The sequence below is a fragment of the Tenebrio molitor genome, chromosome 4 (assembly GCF_963966145.1).
Source record: "Tenebrio molitor chromosome 4, icTenMoli1.1, whole genome shotgun sequence".
Classification (NCBI taxonomy): domain Eukaryota; kingdom Metazoa; phylum Arthropoda; class Insecta; order Coleoptera; family Tenebrionidae; genus Tenebrio; species Tenebrio molitor.
Window position 1 is genome coordinate 26,318,007 of NC_091049.1, and position 19,223 is coordinate 26,337,229.

Here is a 19,223-nt window from a genome sequence, read left to right on the forward strand (position 1 = left end):
AGGTCCCTTTACACTATCTAAGTTAGCATAAGATGTCTCTAAAGATATCTCGTAATAGTTTCAATTATAGTAGACGCTTTTGTTCTATTAAAATATCAGTGTTTACACCATGCGCCAACGGATTATAGGTTGCATATGAGTTGTCAAGAACCTAACCTATAATAAAATCAAACATTTTGCCAGTTGAGTTGTAGATAAACGATACACAAAGGTTAAAGCTATTTTGTTTATAATAATAAATTAATAATAACAGTCTGTGTCGAATTGCGTAATAAATGAATACACAGTCAGAGCTCTTGACTGCTGCTATGCTCTGCGTGATAGTAGTGCTGAATGAAAGGTACAAAGCATTAAAAAATATTAGAAAACCGCAAAGAAAACGACTTTGGGCTAGAAAGTGGCTACAACGAAGAAATGAAGGGAAGGGAGTGTCAAATATGGTTTTTAAGGAACTAAGAGTTGAAGATCCAGCCAGTTTTAAAAATTTTAGTCGAATGAGTGCAAAGACATTTGACATCCTCTTGCAAAAAATTGAACCTTTCATAAAGCGTGAAGACACGATTTTTCGTGAAAGTATTTCATCAAGAACAAGGTAGCTTTAGTTTTCAGCATCATAAGCAATGTAAACTGGTGTATCCATAATTTCAGGTTGCTAGTGACACTACGATATTTGGCCACTGGAGAATCATTTCAAAGTCTCAGCTATTACTTCCGGATATCAGTCCCTTCACTCTCATTGTTAATACCTGAAACAACAGAGGCCATCTACAATACATTGAAAAAGGAATACTTAAAAACCCCAACAACTGAACAGGAGTGGTTAGTAATTGCGAAGAGATTTTGGACCCAATGGAACTTTCCAAACTGCCTAGGTGCACTTGATGGTAAACACATCGCTTTCCGGGCAAGAAAATGTGATGGCTCATTGTATTACAATTACAAAGGCTTTCATAGCATCGTGTTAATGGCATTAGTGGATGCCGATTATAATTTTCTGTATGTTGATGTAGGATGCAATGGTAGAATAAGTGATGGGGGTGTGTTTAGCAATAGTACCTTATGTACTGCAATCCAAAAAAATACCTTAAACTTCCCACAAGCGACAACGTTTCCCCAGTCAGCAAAATCGGCGCCTTTTGTAATTGTTGCTGATGATGCGTTTCGCTTGTCAACCCACATAATGAAGCCTTGGGGCCAACGATCCAATACAATGGCTAAGATTTTCAACTATCGGTTAAGCCGTGCACGTAGAGTAGTTGAGAATGCCTTTGGTATTTTAGCCAACAGATTCCAAGTGTTACAAAAAGAAATCAAGTTAAGTGTTGATAAAGTGCAGCAAATCACATTAACATGCTGCCTGTTACACAACTTCATTAAGGCGAAAGATGGGAAAATTTTTTACCTACATGGAGTTGATGTAGAAAATGTTAACACAGTTAGTTTCATGGAAGGAGAATGGAGATCAAGTGTTTGTCTGACAAGTTTGGGAGCATGCAACGTAAATCGTTCAGCTGATGAACCTATACAAATACGCCAAACCTTTACTGATTACTTTAATAATGAAGGGTTTGTATCCTGGCAGTGGGAGGCAATAAAAAAATTTAATTTCTAAGCTCGTGTTTATTTTACCATTCTATTACACATGTTTAATTACTATCTAACGTATTAATATGTTCAAGAATCATTACATTTTTTTCTCTGTGATTCAAACCACTGCTTTTTTGTTTGGTATAAAATTGTATTGATGCCATGTTTTGCATCGTTGAGTAGTTCTTGGTCTCCAATGTCGCGTAATTCATTTGCCACATACTCTGCATACACTTGTACATCAGTTTTTACTGCTGCTACTGTTGACGTTTGGTTAATGCGTTGTCCCAACACATCCAATGCTGCCACAGCTTTCCCAAGCACTGGATCTTCTGCCGTTTTTGATTGTTGGTCCAGGCGCCTTTGCTTGGCCCTTCTTGGGCCATCTTCCACCATATGACTTGTACTTGGAGTCGTATCTTCGATTGTACAACTTGATTCGCTGTGGTCCTCAGCTACACATAACTGCCGGTCATAGGCGTCGGATGGTAAATCCTGGGTGTAATCTTGACTGTTGCTGCTACAGTCTATGTCTTGCGATGATAATGAACTAGTGGACTTTCTTGCACGTATATGAGGCAATAGAAATTGCAGCTTTTCATACCACCACACTGATGGCTCATACAGGTCCTCTGTTCCCATTCCAGACCGTTCGCTGGCAAGCACTTTGTGGTGTTCATGCGAAAATTGAGATCGCAAGTTATTCCACTTTTTTTTTACATCTTCGACCTCCACTTTTGGATTAAAAGTTTTCAGGTCAACGACAATTTTCCCCAAAGCGTCAGCTCTGGCATGTTTGTTGGAATAAAATTTGTGTTTGGGATCAAACAGGCAAGGATGTGTTTCGTACACCATAATCAGCTGGGCCGTGAGGTCACTAGTCCATTCCACCTTTTAATATTATATATTCGAATTAAGTATAACCACTCTAATAATAAAAAAATACAACATTTACCTTGTTATTACTGCTCATTTTAGCCTCTACTGATTGCACGTTCCACAACTATAACGATTAGATTTTATAAGGTTATGTTATGGTTATCACGTTGCTTTGTTATTGTGAGTTATCTCTGTTGTGAGCACGTTGTGAGACGGTTTGTCGGTAAGGTAGGTTGTGGATTTTATCTACAGAGTGACCATTTCTATCCGATTTCTCAGACGAATTAGGTACCGTCCTATTCCTTATGAGTTCTTATGATTTACCTATTATTTAGTATGACTTCTATATTTGAGCTTACTTTGATGATAAATCAGATAGTGTAAACATAAAACTTGGTACATATGTTAACTCTAATGAGAAATCATATGAGAAAGCACATAGTGTAAAGGGACCTTTAATTAGTACAGGATACGTTGTACAGCCACCATAGTTGAACAAGAGGTACCATCTATTTCTGTCGCTCTCAGCGCATTATCTGGGTTTTAGCAGTTAGCACTATCCTTTGGAGTCCCCGATACTGATTGGTTTGGACTACCAAGGTGAAGAGAGTTGTCTGCCTTCAACAACTCTACTTTTGTTAACCACTTAACTTTAATTTGTGTGTAAATTCAAACTCACAAGTATCTATGAAAAACTTACAAAGAAACACCAAAATAAATATTAGTCGCAACAGATTCTTCAATTTATTCATCTATATATATAAAACTGAATGTCTATTTGTTTGTATATTTTGTATGCAAATCTACAGTTTTACTCCGATCTTGATGAAATTTTGTACACTTGATCTTCAAAACAAGTAGAAAATTACTGTCTACTTTAATTTTACAAAAACCAACCCCTACTACCATTTTCAACCCTGTTAAGAAAAAAAGACAGTTTTTTCGAGTTGGAAGTACCCTCACCTTCGCCGCTTCACCCCTATTTCATCCTCTGAGTATATCGTCACTTTCGCCGCTTGACACCCACAAAAAACAACCCCTATTATCATTTTTAAGCCTGTTAAGCACAAAAAAAGTTTTTTCGAGTTGAAAATCGCGTTTGCATGATATGTTCAGATGTCATAGTTACATTTGGTTGTTTATAAAAGTAGCAATTTCGCAATAGTTATTTACATTAGAGTACGGGATGTGAATTTTCCGGCACGACAACTGGTTTCGGGCACGATGGCGCAGCCGAGTGCCTGATTAGTTGGAGGGCCGGAAAATACGTCCCGTACGACATTTGTATTAGACTTTTCGGCTGACCAAAATATTAAATCTTTTAAAAATCAAGACTAATTTTATTGTAGAATTTGACATCGTCAATAAAGAATCGAATGCTGTGGAATCAATTCCTTGACGACCGTGACCGCTCATTTGTTTTTTTCCTAACAAATTATTTGCCGGCTAAATTTTCACGGTCGTGTTTCAAAATTTGATTTTGGTGTATTAATCGAGTGAAAAAAATGTCTAGTATATAATATAGAGTGAGTTAAATGTGACACCAGAGGCAGTACAACTAGTGGCAGGACTAAATTCTGAATTATTACCACAAAAATCGAAACAACGTTACATAGGACAATTTCTTCTCACAAAAGTATGTAATAACTATTCTTTAATTCACAAATTTTTAATAAACCATATTTTATTACAGACAGTTTTATTAATAGGTGTTTGTGGTGCCTGTCTCCGAAAGGAGTTATATACTCTGAAAATGGAAAATGTCAAGAGAAGATATTATATTGATAACTGACACAAAAACCAATATTTGTAGATCGTTTGCCATTACCAATCCAAACTGGGTTGAAACTGTGAAGAAATGTATGGAAGTCAGGTTAAATTGGTATTAATAAAATTGACAAATATTTGAACCTTGATTGCCCTATGGACACAAGATTGAAGTTCCTAAAATGATTCGTGATGACTGATGGCCTTCCTTCAACATCAAAAACAAAATGTACTATGTTGCAGCTACAGCTCCTCAAACAATGGTGAGTTGTGTCACAAACTTCGATACAGTGCTTTAATCTACTTGAATTTTTAGCAGTTGCTTCCAATGTAACCATCCAACATTGAGAATTCCATCATCAGTACCGTAAGAGAAGCACCAGTACAACATATTGACATTCAACCCAGAAGTAATAAAGTTGACAGTTACCAAATTGTTTCTGCATTGTTCTCTAAAGTGGAGAATTGTAACAATAATGTTTACAACTGTAATTTTACAAAATAAATTATGTTAATAATGTTGCAAATTATTAAAATGTCTTGTACTTAACCACTACTTCCTGGTGAAAACGAATCATCTTTCTTCAGGTGAATACAAGATTTTGGGGTTAGAATGTTTTGTAGATTTTTATTTTCCAGTTGCACTTTAGCACTAACAGCTAGTACTGGATAAAGTAGGTACACAAAACCATATATCAACTTCTGTGGTTTTGTTTTATTGTGCTATTTTGAAGATATTTATGAAATACCTGACAATTGTCAAACTTTTTGACATATAAAGCTGCCAACCCAATAGGTTGTATTTTCCCTGTTACGATTATTTTCTTTTTCGATCGATATAAATTAAACAAACACATTTATCGGAAAAATTATACAAGGAAATGTGTTTTTTTACACTAAATTAAAATAACGTATGGACACTTTAATTTTAAAGTAACTGTGAAAAGAATAAATCAACGGTGTCCGCACATTTTTCCCATACTCCACTAGATTTTTCCCACATTCCACTAGAAATTTTTGACATTGTACGGGAAATCGCACCTCCCTTGACCTAAAGTGTAAGGTAACGCTATATTTCCCAGATTGGGATTGTGTTTTACAGGAAAATGTCTTAAATGAAGCAGAACAAGCTTCAAATAGCTTAATACCGGAAAAATCAAAAGGCAGGTATCTGAAATCAAACGAGACAATCAAACAATAGGAAGATCTAAATAAGGTTACAACTGAAAATAAAAGTGTTATGTTGGCGTATTTTCATGAATTGGTAAGTGATCATAGTGTTAGTTTCTTATCGTATTGATCTTTTTGTTTATATAGTCGAAGAAAAAAGTACTCTACAGTAAAGTTTTAATTATTCTTCGTAAAAAGACAAACTTCATATTGAAATTACTGCGTTTATCACAATACATGAAAGTAGAAACATAATTTTAAAACATTCTGAAATTTGCGGGCGAAGCCGCGGGTAAAAGCTAGTTATTAAATAATATCGAGTGTTCATTTAATATGCTGGTAACATTACCTATGGAATTATTTTGTTTCTGTCGTCGTTTGAATTTCCCGTTAGTAAAATTAGAGTAGAACTGTCAATTTTGAAATTTGCGTTCAGACAAGTTTACTGTTTGCTGGTGTTCACGTTAGAGCAGAAAACGTTTTGATTGATTTTCGCAATCGCAATGGTTTGAAAGTGAATGGTACTCCGTACAAAACTGTTTAGAAGAGATTATCGCTGAATTTCCCAATGTTATTGTTGACGGAAAACTTCGAAGATAACCTGAACCGGTGTGTAAAGTTGTTTCGTGAAACTGGAGGCGTTTACCGAAGAAAAACCACAGGCCAGCCGCTAAAACGCACTGCTGCAGTTAGTGCAGTCAGAGATGTGCAGTTATTGAAACTTCCAAGAGAAATAATGCAACATGCTCCCCACACTGCAGTGCGTCGTGCGTCAGTTATCGCAAAGCAACAGACTGAACCTTATGTAGGAAAGCAGGAACGTGCCACAAATTGTTACGAAAAGAAGAAGGTATAGACATTTCCAGCACCTTATTTAATAAATTGATTAATTTGTGCGTGAATTGTAATTGTGTTACTTTTTTTTGTAATATCTAGTTGTTAAAGGTGGCTTTCCGGACTGTTTGTCCCCATGTAAACAACCTCATAACGGCCGGAGTACGTTAAGGGTGTCCGTTATGAGCGGGAGCGGCCGTTAGAATGACTAAATAACTATAGCAACGTAGATCTAAACTTTATTTTTCAACTTTTTTACAATTGGTACAATAATTATTGTTTAATGTTATGGGACACACCTTGAATTAATCTAAATCCGTATGCCATTAGCAGATGTAGACGAGATCGAAGATGATGCTTCAGACTTTTAACACCAACACAAGCGCGATTTTGCAGGGAATAACGATGACCTCACTTCCGGACATCGGGAATATCTTGATTGCGATTTTTTATTGATTTCATTCATTTATTTTGAACGGAAAGTTAAGCGTTGAACAAATCTGACAAACAACATTGAAACAATTTTCACAAACAACGGTTGACATGACGACGTCCTCCGCACACTTATTAATCATTCGGTTTTTTCGATGGCGTTGAAAAAAATGTATTTCAAAAAGATAATTGTGAACGAATCGTAGAGATATTACAAAAACGATTGTACAATACACGTCCGTTAGGGCCTTTACAGCCTCGCCAGTATTATTCGACTCGCTCTGCGAGCTCGTCTCACAAAATCTTTGGCTCGGCAGTAAAGGCTATCCTAACGGACTTCTACTGTAAAATACTATTATCATAATTCGTGTTATGCTGGTATTTTATAGTGAGGTTATGTCGTATTTTAACGCTGCGACAACCGTTTTTCAAAACAAAAAATTTCCATAGGTGATGCTACCAGAATATTAAATGAACACCCTTTACAATTTTGTTAAGATTACTTATTATCTTGTCTTTGTTTAGGGCTTTTATAGTTTTCTCACATTCGTTGTGTATTTTCCAACATATTGTTGGATCATATTTACGTGTCGTTTTGCTCTTCGAGGGCTACTAAAATGCTCTACAGTTAGATCTGCAGTATATCTAGCATCTGCTGATTGAGTAGCCGTAGTTTCATTTTGTGGAATTTAAAACGCAGATATTTTAGACGGTGAAGAATAAAATCCCATTAATACAATCACCCAAGCCTTAAAAACGTCATTTTTACATGCCTTTTTAAAATGTTGAATCAATTAAGATTTCCATAAAAAATTTATCGTCAATAAAATATGCTGTAGGGAAAAACTCGTCCTTGGAAGACGTCTGGTTGCAAAAAAAAGCAAAAAACTGTGTTAAACGTGGCTGCAGATGCAAAAACGTAGACGCGTATGAAACAAACGCGCAATGTTGCAGAATTTTGGTCATCCCTTTTCGCAGAAGCGGATGTGACATATTTGACGTTTCTCTTGCTAACCTTACAAACACTTACACACTTACTTAGAGACAACATGTGGACACAATTTGGACGTAATTTATTATACTGGATGCTTTAATTCTTCCATAAAGGACTAAAACACGATCGGAATATTTTAGCAAGGTAATTTAGTTCACGTACGCTTCCTGTGTCTTCAAATAAATTGACGACTCTCTTAACCTTACATTTTGTAAAGCCTATATTTGGATAGTGTTCCACGAGAAAACGAAATGTGTCATTGAAGTTCTTAAGACACTCTCCATAGTAAGGCAAAAAAATTTTTCCTTTTTCAACAATATTGAAATTTCTGCCGTTGTAGTCTATTTTTAGAATTTTCACAATTTGACGTTTCTAACAAAGCGCGCCCAATTTTGACAGACTTTAAAGGTGGTACAAAATGTTACTTGGCAATTAATCATCAATTGTTTCAAAAGGTAACTGCTCAAATACCTTCAAATTTTACATAAAATTTTTAACGACAAAATCTAATCTTTTCGTTGAATCGGATAAATGATTTACTTAATTGTTTGTGTAGACCCCTATTTTTTAATGTTTAACAATCTAATAATAATCGCGCCAAATTTTTGAAACGTGTTAAAATAACATTTTTTAACTTGAGGTAATTTTATGATTACTAATTGAACCTTCACAGTCTAAAATATCTGCATTTTAAATTTCATAAAAATCCTGTATGTATATGCCTAATATTTAGTGGTCTATAGATATTTGGGTACTGTTCCCTTATTCATTTTTCCCGTGCTGAATTTCTCCATAAATAACGATTTTTTCAGACTTCGGGTCGAGACCCACTGGAGCTTGCTCGATACTGCAATCCCACAAATGGGGAGTGGGTGGTGCCCGGAAAGCGGGAGAATAAAACTTTTGCGTTACAAAGGTTGTTTACTGAAGCAAGTCCAAAGTTTACAGATCTAAATTACGGTCAATTTCGTCTAAAACTAAAATTTCTATGTACACTCCCGGTGCTTGCGTCAATGAAAGAAAACTAACGAAAGAAGTGAATTCAAAAACAAAAAATAAAGGGGGAAACGGAAGACGAAGTCTGAGACCGAACTCAGCAGCTTGGTTGAAGTCAGTCTTCCTGGGTAAATGACTGTGTTAGTGTTTCCTCTGCTTATCCGTTTTCCGTTTGTCCATCTGTCTGTTTTTTTTCTTACACTGTTATTATTGCAGAGGGAAAAATCTGCAAAAAGAACACAAAAGCGACCTTCAACAAATACTTTACTTTGAAGAACGTTAAGATGACCCCCTAATTAAGGCTTGAAAGTGTGGTAAAAACTGAAATGGAACTGGTAAACACTGAAAGAACAACTCAGGCAGAAACTGCTTCGACTAACGCAAGATGTAGGTAGTAAGACATGTACTGAAAGAGGAAATCAACAAAATTAAAAAAAGTGCTCACCCGGACAGGGAATTTTGCAAGAGTATTTCATTAAATATAAATTAGGTACCGTTTTTGATATTGTTTTTGCTAATTTTTAAAAAGTGGTCGAATTTAGGCAACTTTCCCCTAATCCAGAATAAGTGGCATCGCAGTGCGCTTCATGTTATGTCAAAAAATTTACTAAATATGTGTGTGAAACCGTTATTACTTTATTTTGAGGTTGTTCGTCACATTATTTTGACCCACAGCAGAGATAACCCATTTTGAATTTTTTCCACTTTTCGTAAATGAAACAAAGAAATTCCAAATACTGTAACAAGAAAATAAACACAAAACGATTCCAACGATAAAATGTCAAAACCAAATTAGAAACTACGATATCATTACAACAAGGCTCTTGCTGCCAATGTAAATTTGAATTTCCAACGCCTACCGCGATGCCACTTATTCCGAATTATAATACTGTACTTTGTTAATTACAAAAATTATTGATTATAGAACTAAAAATAATTTTGTCTCGAACAGATACTACATTCCTGTAGTACAAACTTAAAACACAGGCCGAAAACTTGTAACTTTTTTAATACAGGGTGATTTTGAAAGTTGTGCAGAGATTTTAATTACGAGCTACTGGCTTCATGTAGAACTCGGAAAAAATATTTAAAAGATTTTGTCAAAAAATAAAACGACATTTATTTTTTGAGCTACAATTTTTTTTAATTGCTTTTAGTTTTCTACGTTGTCCTACAACCTCGTAGGTAAAATTTCGGCACATTTTAAAAATACACCCTTGTATATCATGTTTTATAAAATGTACGCCACTTTCTAACACCTCTTCGACCATTTTGATCTCTTCGAAAAACCAGGAACTCGTGACGAACATTACTTTACAGTGCATCCAAAAAAATTCTGTTCAAAGTCGCCTTCGCGAATTTTCTTGATGTCACTGACAATTTCAGGAACGCTCTATCGTCGTGTTTTCGCTTCACCAACCAATCCTTCGTCTGTCTGTAAAAGCGCCATCTCGGGGACTAAGAAACTGTTAAAAACTTTAAAATGTATTTGTAAAAATACTAATAAAACAATAATTATTAGTTTCTCTGTTGAAAATGCATTACATATTTATACATTTATTTACATTATTCGTTGTTAAACATGGAACACACAAACTTCTGGTGGAGAATTGTCAAACAGAGCCCTTCAGTCGATAAATTACCATAATAGAGAAATATTTACAAGTAACACGGCTCGAGTCGACCGATATGTTACGTTGTTCGCCATTTATGTACACGATAATCATAAAAAAAGTCGGAGTCTGTTCGTTATTGTCATGTGAAGAAACTAAAACCCTATTCGACAACCCCCCGGTCATTATAAACTATATAAATATAACTAACGTCTCATCAAAATAGTATAATCATCTATATCTATGCATTTAACAATCGTAGATTATATTAAAGAGCACTTTGGGGTGATAAAAAATGACATATGTAATAGTTAAAAAAAATGATAAAATAAATATATTATACTTAGGTAATGTATCAAAAGAAGCGAAAATTGCAAACAATTTGAGCACTTGTATCGAAACGATAAGGCAACTTTTGTGCTTGGTTTACACTTCGTCGTCTCCGAGTGGGTGCCCGGCGTTCAGGCCGTCGCCCCCGGACCCGTCCTCGTCGGCGTTGGCCTTGCTCAACGCCACCTCCGCCTCCAGCGCCCTGATTCTGTTCTCGTGCTTCACGATCATCGCCTTCAGCTTCCTGATCTCGTCGGCGAACTCCTGCAACGTCTTGTCCTGAAACGTCAAACAAAAAAAATATCAAAAACGTCTAAAGCCGGCACAACCCTCTGAACCGTAAAATCGTGCCGCCTAGCATTTTGCTGAACCTATACTACCAAATGTAAACTTGCATGATTACTTGGTTGCCTACACATAAGGGGCTTCTAACTGGCACATTTTCTTTCTTACCGAAATCTGCGTCTGATTCTGAGTCTTCCCCGTTTTCGCCTGACCCTTGTCCAACATATTCCTCTTGGTGACTGTGATGGTCGCTTTCGACTCCGGCGGTTTGTACCCGTCCTTGAGCGAGATCAGGATGGGTTCGGCGTCCTTCCCTTCGATCCACTCCTCCGCCGAGAGGGCGGCGCTGTCGCCGAACGTGTCGGGATAGAGGTCCTCCTGGAAGAGCTCCGACTTCCTCGGCACCGTCATCGTGATGACCTGGACAGTTACGAGACGTGATCGTCGCATTGCGCGAATAGCGGTGGAACTCACCTGGCAGAGGCCCGAGTTGTTTAGCCTGTAAAACCTGGAGATCTCGCAGGAGGTGACGTCGCAGCCTCGTTTCGGCATCATGCCGATGCCCCTCTGGGGGTCGGGCGTTTGAAACGTGTTTATGTAATGGACGAATGGCGGTTCGGCCGTGATTTCGAAGTAGCGGATGACGGAGTCGCCTTTGCCGCACAGGTACACCAGGTTCGTGTCGGGGTCGTACAGGGGGAACATGACGCCGTTCGACGTGTCCAGTTCCACCATGACGATCGGTTCGTTGAGGGCGTCCGGGGTTCGGAGGCTGTACTGTCGCTCGGACATCTTCGAGAAGCCGGTGGTGAAGACGAGGCCGTGTCGGAGGAAGATGGCGCGCGTCGCTTTCGAACCTGAAACGATTTCGCTACAACTTTCGTAGTTTTTTAAACGTCTCAAGATCATTCTACCGAACTCCTCCCACCCTGCTTTGACATGAGCCGCCAGTCTTGAATCGCTCTTTTGAATAATTACTACTGACTGTTTTCATTTGTCGTTAACAACGTCATGACTGTTGGAACACCCGACGTAACACTGTTTCTTCAGCGATTGAACTTTAGACAAAATCAATGCTTTTATCGAAGGTACAGTTGGTTGCGAAAAAAACGGGAAAAGAAAATTTTCCTAATGTAAATCTGGTTTTGTTAATTTGACAATTAAATAATTTTTAAAAATGTCATTGAATTTTGACCATGATTCTAACCAATCTCTCGTAAGAAGGTTTCAAACTGTAAAAACAATTGTAAAAATGTGTCAATTTTATTCTAACAGTTCCCGTTTTTTTTTGCAACCAACTGTACCGCTGCGCACATTCTTCCTAGATGGCAAAAACATGTAGAAAAAATAGTTACTTATTTAACGAGTTCGTGTGTAAATTGGACTTTTTTTGGTATGAGTGGGCCAGATTAAAAAGTTTCGTTTTGACAAGTTGTCACATTTATCAAAATCCGTTCACACAGGAGAAAATTCTCAAATTCTGACAGTGCCGAACAAAAAAACATTTTTTAGCGAAAAGCTCTCTTAGAAGACAAAATTTCTATCTCTATTCATGATTGTTTGAAAATTCCAACTAGTAGCTTGGGTCTGAAGAATTTTTCAGCAAAATACTTATCAATATAGAAAATTGTTACAGAATGTCATGAGCTACACTTATTAAGCTCAAGTTTTCCTATTACACTAGGGACTTTTGCGTGGGTTGGTAAGACATTTTTCACAAAAATGTAAGGTGTAAGGTGTAAGGTCTGACGTGAAACGGCTGATGCTGTCAATATAACAAAGCTAAAAGTTACCAAAAACAGTTTAATAATACGATTTATTACTGTTTTCGATATTAAAAATCCACCAATACTGCATTCTACCTCGAAAATACAACCGACAACGTTGCCAACTTTTGTTTTTAGTGTATCTGCAAGTGTCAGAAAAAAGTGGGGTTATGAAAAAAAAAAACTGTTGACAGTGGTTTTGATCGTAGTTCATCATGTTTTTTATTCTGATTTTATTATTTTACTCAAAAGGTATGATATGGTAGTTACGACCTTTTTATACATAATAATTATTTTGTGTTACGTAAATAAACTCAACAATTCAATGTCAAATTTTGACAGGAGTTTGGGTCAACCCAAAAAAAAAAAATGAAGCTTATTCTAGGGATTTTTTTTTCTGCCAACATAATTCAACAGGTGGTGGATTTTTGATTTTGAAACAGATTATACATTATTTTATAATGATTAAGAAGGTGCGAACATTTTATACGGTATGCTTTGATTGATCAAATATTTGGAAGAGGTCCGCAAATTATGACAGAAAAATTATTATACAGGGTCTCCCAAAAATGGCGTACTAACGGTGCACTACGGTGTAGAAGAGATTACCGTAAACGCCAGAAAAATGTCAAAAAAATTCTATTGGACTTATTTTCTGATTTGGCGGTCTTTGAATGTGGCACTTAACAGGTCAATTATTTTGAAATATATGTATGAAATTGTCATGACAGCTACGTCTCATCGTACATATTATCACAAAGTACAAGATCACTCACTATCGATATCTAATTCTGCATAATAGAGAATTTTGAAGTTTTGGAAATCGAAAAAATTATTTTAAATCCTCTACGGTAACATTGCAAGGTAATGATGTATGAATATATCGTTGTTTACATTGTATTATCGTTAATAATAATAATAAACAACAAAAGCAAGCATATCTTTTAGATATAGCTGTTCCAAATTCACACAATATAACACAGACATATAACACAAAAATTAATAAATATTTAGAGCTCTCCGTTGCTATGAGAAATCTTTGGTGTTTAGAAAAAATTTCGATTTTACCACTTGTAATTTCAGCAACAGGAATAGTACCGCAATCTCTTTTTAAAAATTAAAAAATTCTGGATTTAGGTAACAGATTGGTAGTTGAAATTCAAAAAGGTATATTATTATACTCATGTCACATCGTGAGGAAGTTCCTTAACATTGACACAGAACATAATACACAACAAAGTCAAAATGCGGAGGCGAGACGCCGGTAATTATGTTGATAAGCACTGCACTATTACTTGATAGTATTATCCGTAATAGTGTATGTACTCCGGCAAAATTGCCGTACCGCCGGGTGGAGGTGGGATAGTAAAATAATTAATTTTTTTGTCGGAAACATTTTTTCCATATTTTTTTCATGTACATTTAAGCATCCTCGATAAGGTAGTAAGTAGTTTGTACGCCATTTTTGGGACACCATGTATGTACAGTTGGATTAAAAAACGGGACATGAATCTTTTCCTAATGTAATTTTGGTTTTTGGCCTCCGCAACTCTAAATAACATGTTTACACATTTTGAACAGCTACGGTATCTTGATTTTTACATACTAATCAAACTATCTGTCATTTTACCGCACGGAGTGTGTAAAATACCACGAAAAGTTTAAGCTTTCAGGGACTTCCAAAAAAACTGTTAGCTCATCATAAATAAAGTCCATTCATACCGTTACCATTGATCCGTTTAGTTTTCGAAAATGAACATGATTTGTTTTCTTGTGAAAAATTGTGAATTCTGATGGCGCCATCTTGTGGTAAAAATCGTAAGCATGTCAGTTATCGGTATAATAGATAACATTCTGGTATTTTATTAATCAAATGTGTCTTTGACAGGTTTTGCAAAATTATCGGTTACAACAAATTTCAAATTTTAGAAAACGAGTTGTCGGCCAAAAAGATTAATACATTACTAATGCGGTAGGCATTTTACATCGCTCGGTTGTTGTTAAAACACTCCCGCTGCGCGGTCGTGTTTCAATCTAAAAATGTAAGCCTACCGCATTTGTAATATAAATAACTATTTGTCCATTTGTCAAGTAATTGTCTACTTGACAATACCTATCAAATAATTTTTAAAAATGTCATTGAATTTTGACCATCATTCTAACCCACCTTTCGTTTCACACTATTAAAAATCCAAAAAAATGTGTCAATTTTTTTGACGTGTCCGTTTTTTTTTTAATCTAACTGTAAAATTAATATTTCAAGGAACGTAAAAATGTTATACAGGGTATTTCGCGAGTGATAATGAGCCCGGCAGAATTGAAAATGCAACCCACAATACATTTCCAAAGTAAACGTGGCTGTTTCAAATATCGTATTGTTTTAAAAAGAAATTATGAATCCATTGTGGTTTAGGTACCTACCAATAATTTTATTTGTCACAATTGAGATTTACGAAAAAGCTAAAATACGACGATTAAAATGTATTCGAGTGATGAGAAAACAGACATGATCCTGATTTATGACGAATGTAATAAAAATCCTTTGCGCGTTTATGCAGACAATAAACGTTTTCCCAAAAACTCTTCGTTTTTTCACAATTTCATTTAACCAAGCAAATGACCTTTATGTCAAAATTTACGAAACTGCACAGCTAACTATGATTTGTGCTTTTCAAATCAACAAAAAAATATCCACGTATTTTGGGTTGCATTTGCAATTCCGTCGGGCTCATTATTATCACTCGTGAAATACCTGGATTATAGGGGCTGAGTAGAAATTTCAACCGGCCATGTATCCGCATGTATAGATTACGTAAAAAAAATAATTGCGAGTTAAAATCGAAAATTGACGTAGTTATTTTTATTTTAAAAATTCCTCCAAAACTTTACTGAATTGAAAATAAACGTTATAATCAGCACTCGTCAAAAAAGATTTTTTGCTTTTGGTTTTTCAGGTAGCTTCACGAACTTTTTACGTGTCTAAAAGGTAAGTATTTTCATTAATTTTAATATCAAGTGTATTAAGTATTTTGCTTAATGAAAGTGAACGTGCTTTTTGTGTCTCGGCCTCTCTACCGCTTTTTGTATATTTTTTATTATGAATTTATTTATGAATGTGAGAGTGGACCCACACGATTCTTAACAGTGCATGAAACATTCCAACATTCTTTCTATAATGTAATTAAAGTATTTTTTCGAGATAACGTAATTCATAGCTAAATATGGCGTTTTGTTTCTTTTCGTTCTTTTCATATTTTGCATTTACATACACGTGTTTAAAAAATGCCGCACTAAAACTATAGTGCACGTGGATGAAGGTTTCATTTAAGGTAAATTTGGCAACTGCGTGCACTTACCAATACCTACCTTTAAAAAATTGAAACAGTTTCATCGATTTTTGCATAATTTTCAATAAATTAAAAGAGGTAAATCGCATTTAATATTAAAGACCACAGAGACTGCGTTAAAATTTATTAATCAACCTTCTATTCTGCATATTTTAGTTGCATTTTGGGTGTTATTTAGTAATAATAATTACAACTAACAACTATAATTTCAGTGCGGCATTTTTTAAACAGCCTGTATATGGTTTTCATCCCAAAATTATGTTTTTCAACATTGTCTTTGTGTATTTAATGAATATTTGGATTTTCATCATAAATGCACATGCCTGTGCATATTTTCCTTTCATTTGTTGTATTTGAATATTTTTAGCCATTTCATTCTAACATTGATGATTTCCACAGGAACGATTACGTTCATTAATGCGAAACTATTTATAAACTGTAGGTACGTGATTCTAGGAAATCTGTTGCGCAGGATTAAAGAATTTAAAATTTCTACTAATCATTTTTAATCACCAATTTATTAATAGAATTGTTTTTATAAGTAACTACATTCAGTTATTGTTCATTCTCTGTTTTGTTAACATCACAACTTTCTCTTGCGGAATAATTATCATATTTCAACTAAAAATAGTAAAAGTAATAATAACAACGATGGATTCGCTACATAGAAATCAATTAATAATGTACAAAATGATAATTTTAAATAAAATACATGTACAAAATAGTAAATAATTGTAAATAGATAATCCTTTTTCGTAGTTCTGTGGTGTGAAATCCCCAAAAAAATTGTGAACCTAACCTAACTTTTCACATAAACTATGTAATGTTAATGCGACGTAATTAAGTTATGCCTGATTTTGTTTTGTCAAACGAGTCACGGCCAGCTGAATTAAAAAAATCATCCGCAATATTAGATCGAAATATTCTTGTGTGTGACGTCATAAAAAAATATTTCAGGAACGCTGATAAGAAAATCTGCAGGTGTAGTTGTGACCAAGAAAATACACCACAAAGCAAACTTATCTAATCTTGATAATATTTACAGGAAACAACCAGACCTTTATTTATTTAACATTTTATGTGATGTGCTTGTTTTTCTTTCTGACAAACTTATCCAATATTACTTTTTTTCCAACTATGCACACCCTTTTCAAAATTTATTTCATTCAACCTTAGTTTGCTGCACTCGTCGAATAATCGATTGAATTCGGCCAACATCGTAGCCACAATCTTCATCGTTTTTTTTATATGGAATTTGTTTTTAAATCATTTGTCACTGTCCTTGAGCTTCGTTCCATTTTTTTCGGTTGGTACAATTTGCAAATAAACGTAAACGTACTTCAAAGATAAAACATATTTCCACACAGACGATCTTGTTTATTTTTTCAATGTAAATTTCGTTTATCTATAAAAATAATTTATTTTTCTTGTACCACTTTGTTCACTGGAAAAATTTAACAAATTAAATTAAACTTCAGTAAATTAGTGGGTCGCCACAAAATATCTTTAATACTTGTGAGTCGTTCCAAATAAATCACTGGAGTTTTCTATCTGTTTAACGATTTCCAAACAAAAATGATTATTTAGCGAACTGGGGAAAAAGCAAAAATCGCTTAAATTCTTTACGATTACTTAACTGAAATCTGTGTGAACAATAACTTTAGATAAGACGTTGGATAATACTTTATCTCGTCTTATATTACACCTTGTTACCGATTTGATTGAAAATCGCGATAATAACCGAACGTAAAATACTTTATACTTATCAAATCTGATAAATCAAGTAAACTGTCTAAGCACGTAACTGTGAAAAAAGATTTATTGTGCCCAACAATGTGGTCAATATCTTGTGAACGTCTGTCAATATCGGCGTGATCCGATCCGATGAACGACAATCACTTTAGATGTCATTTAAACCACCCTAACCTCACTTTGCATAAATCACCGTCATTTCTATTTTGTCACTCACCTTCATGACAGACGGCTTCTGACTCTACCTCTCCCGACCTCGGATTGATGATCCGAATTTTCTTGTCCTTGCAAGTCGTCAACAACTGCGACCCGTCCCAGTTGAAGCAAGCGCTGTATACGATGTCTGGGTGGCAGTCGATCTTCACCAGGGCTTCGCCGGTTCCTGAGAATGGGGCAAATAGACAATCGTCGCGGTCTCCGGTCGTGGAAACTCACCAACGTTCCAGATTGCCACCTGGTTGTCGCTGCCCGCCGTCAGCAGCACGTTCAGCGCTGTCGGATGCCACAAAACTAGTCCAACTCGTCTCTGGTGAAAGACCAAGTCGACGATGGGCTCCGTGAGGGTCTTGACGAGCCCCCCGTCGGGTATGTGCCATACTTTGACGACGCAATCTTCCGAGCCGCTGGCGATGACGTTGTCGTTGTGGGGGCACCAGGCGATGTCGAGGACGGGGCCCTTGTGGCCCCCCACTAGCGGATGGTCGGCGGCCAAGCGTCCCACCTAAAATCGTCGCAAAAAACGACGGCGTTATTCGGACAAAGTGTGAAAATTGCAACACTTTGGCAAACATTCAAAAACTGAATATAGACCGATTTTGCTTAAAAATAAACGCGTTCTATTTATAGCCGGTGCATTTTTCGCCCTGAATGATTCACATGCTTTTTCACATTTTCTAAAATTCATTAAAATGGAACTTTCTCTCGGCCGTGAATTATTCATGATTCACTCTATTCTCGGTCTGGGGCCCGCGTACCTTGTTGTGCGGCAGGACGATGAAGGCCCCCCCGCCGGCGCTCTCCACGATAATGGCGAGGAATTTGGGGTTGACAGCGCAGAATGTGGCATCCCACGAACTCTTGCTGACTCTTATGTTATCGTAACACTGTTCTCGCTTAAGAGCTTGACCGTAAACGTGACGGAACTTAGAAGTACGAACTACACGGAAAGACATCTGAAACGCACAGATAAGCGGTTATCAAAAACCAAACATAACCTAAAAACGTCATGTTTACCAGGGTGGAAACTCGCACTCACCTTTACTTCACTTTATTGCTACAATCTCGACCGACTATGTACATTGATTATTGCATAAAACCGGACTAATTTGTTTGTTATCTAGATGCACCTCATATCTAGTTCACGAAATAAGACAGAAATCCCTTATTTGGTTATGCGAAAATTTTGAAACGTCAAAAGCGACACTGGCGACATCTCGCACAAAAATTTCACAGAAATGTGAGAAAATTTCCA

At 36.0% G+C, this 19,223-nt stretch overlaps 1 protein-coding gene and 3 long non-coding RNA genes across 7 annotated transcripts; 2 read left to right on the forward strand and 2 right to left on the reverse strand.

The window, feature by feature from the left end:
* On the forward strand, window positions 1–1,612 carry LOC138129360 (uncharacterized). The gene is made up of 2 exons (XR_011159207.1): window positions 1–592; window positions 649–1,612. It is a non-coding gene; the product is annotated as an uncharacterized lncRNA (long non-coding RNA).
* A 2,491-nt stretch (window positions 1,613–4,103) lies between these two features.
* LOC138129359 (uncharacterized) lies at window positions 4,104–5,204 on the reverse strand. Of its 2 annotated transcripts, XR_011159206.1 has the most exons (3): window positions 4,785–5,000; window positions 4,378–4,719; window positions 4,104–4,314 (listed from the first exon to the last, which is right to left on the reverse strand). It is a non-coding gene; the product is annotated as an uncharacterized lncRNA (long non-coding RNA). The 2 variants fall into 2 exon arrangements; XR_011159205.1 differs by having other exon boundaries at window positions 4,104–4,719; window positions 4,785–5,204.
* LOC138129361 (uncharacterized) lies at window positions 5,153–10,912 on the forward strand. Of its 2 annotated transcripts, none has more exons than XR_011159209.1 (3): window positions 5,153–5,497; window positions 8,476–8,799; window positions 8,876–10,912. It is a non-coding gene; the product is annotated as an uncharacterized lncRNA (long non-coding RNA). The 2 variants fall into 2 exon arrangements; XR_011159208.1 differs by lacking the exon at window positions 5,153–5,497 and adding an exon at window positions 6,419–7,807.
* On the reverse strand, window positions 10,129–19,208 carry coro (protein coronin). 2 transcript variants are annotated; one of them, XM_069045647.1, is made up of 7 exons: window positions 19,008–19,208; window positions 18,727–18,924; window positions 18,188–18,473; window positions 17,970–18,134; window positions 11,362–11,744; window positions 11,056–11,307; window positions 10,129–10,881 (listed from the first exon to the last, which is right to left on the reverse strand). In XM_069045647.1, exons 2-7 carry the CDS (start codon window positions 18,922–18,924, stop codon window positions 10,699–10,701), a joined length of 1,467 nt encoding a protein of 488 aa, XP_068901748.1. In that variant the 5' UTR covers window positions 19,008–19,208; the 3' UTR covers window positions 10,129–10,698. The 2 variants fall into 2 exon arrangements, with proteins under 2 accessions (XP_068901748.1, XP_068901749.1); XM_069045648.1 differs by having other exon boundaries at window positions 18,986–19,208.
* Window positions 19,209–19,223: the final 15 nt, after the last annotated feature.

Bases quoted from the DNA above. Each gene is read 5' to 3' on its own strand.
- coro (XM_069045647.1), bottom strand. From the start codon at position 18,924: ATGTCTTTCCGTGTAGTTCGTACTTCTAAGTTCCGTCACGTTTACGGT. The intron at 18,474-18,726 runs GTACGCGGGCCC...CGACGATTTTAG, and splicing joins TCGTCCTGCCGCACAACAAG to GTGGGACGCTTGGCCGCCGA. The intron at 11,308-11,361 runs GTGAGTTCCACC...GTAACTGTCCAG, and splicing joins ACAACTCGGGCCTCTGCCAG to GTCATCACGATGACGGTGCC.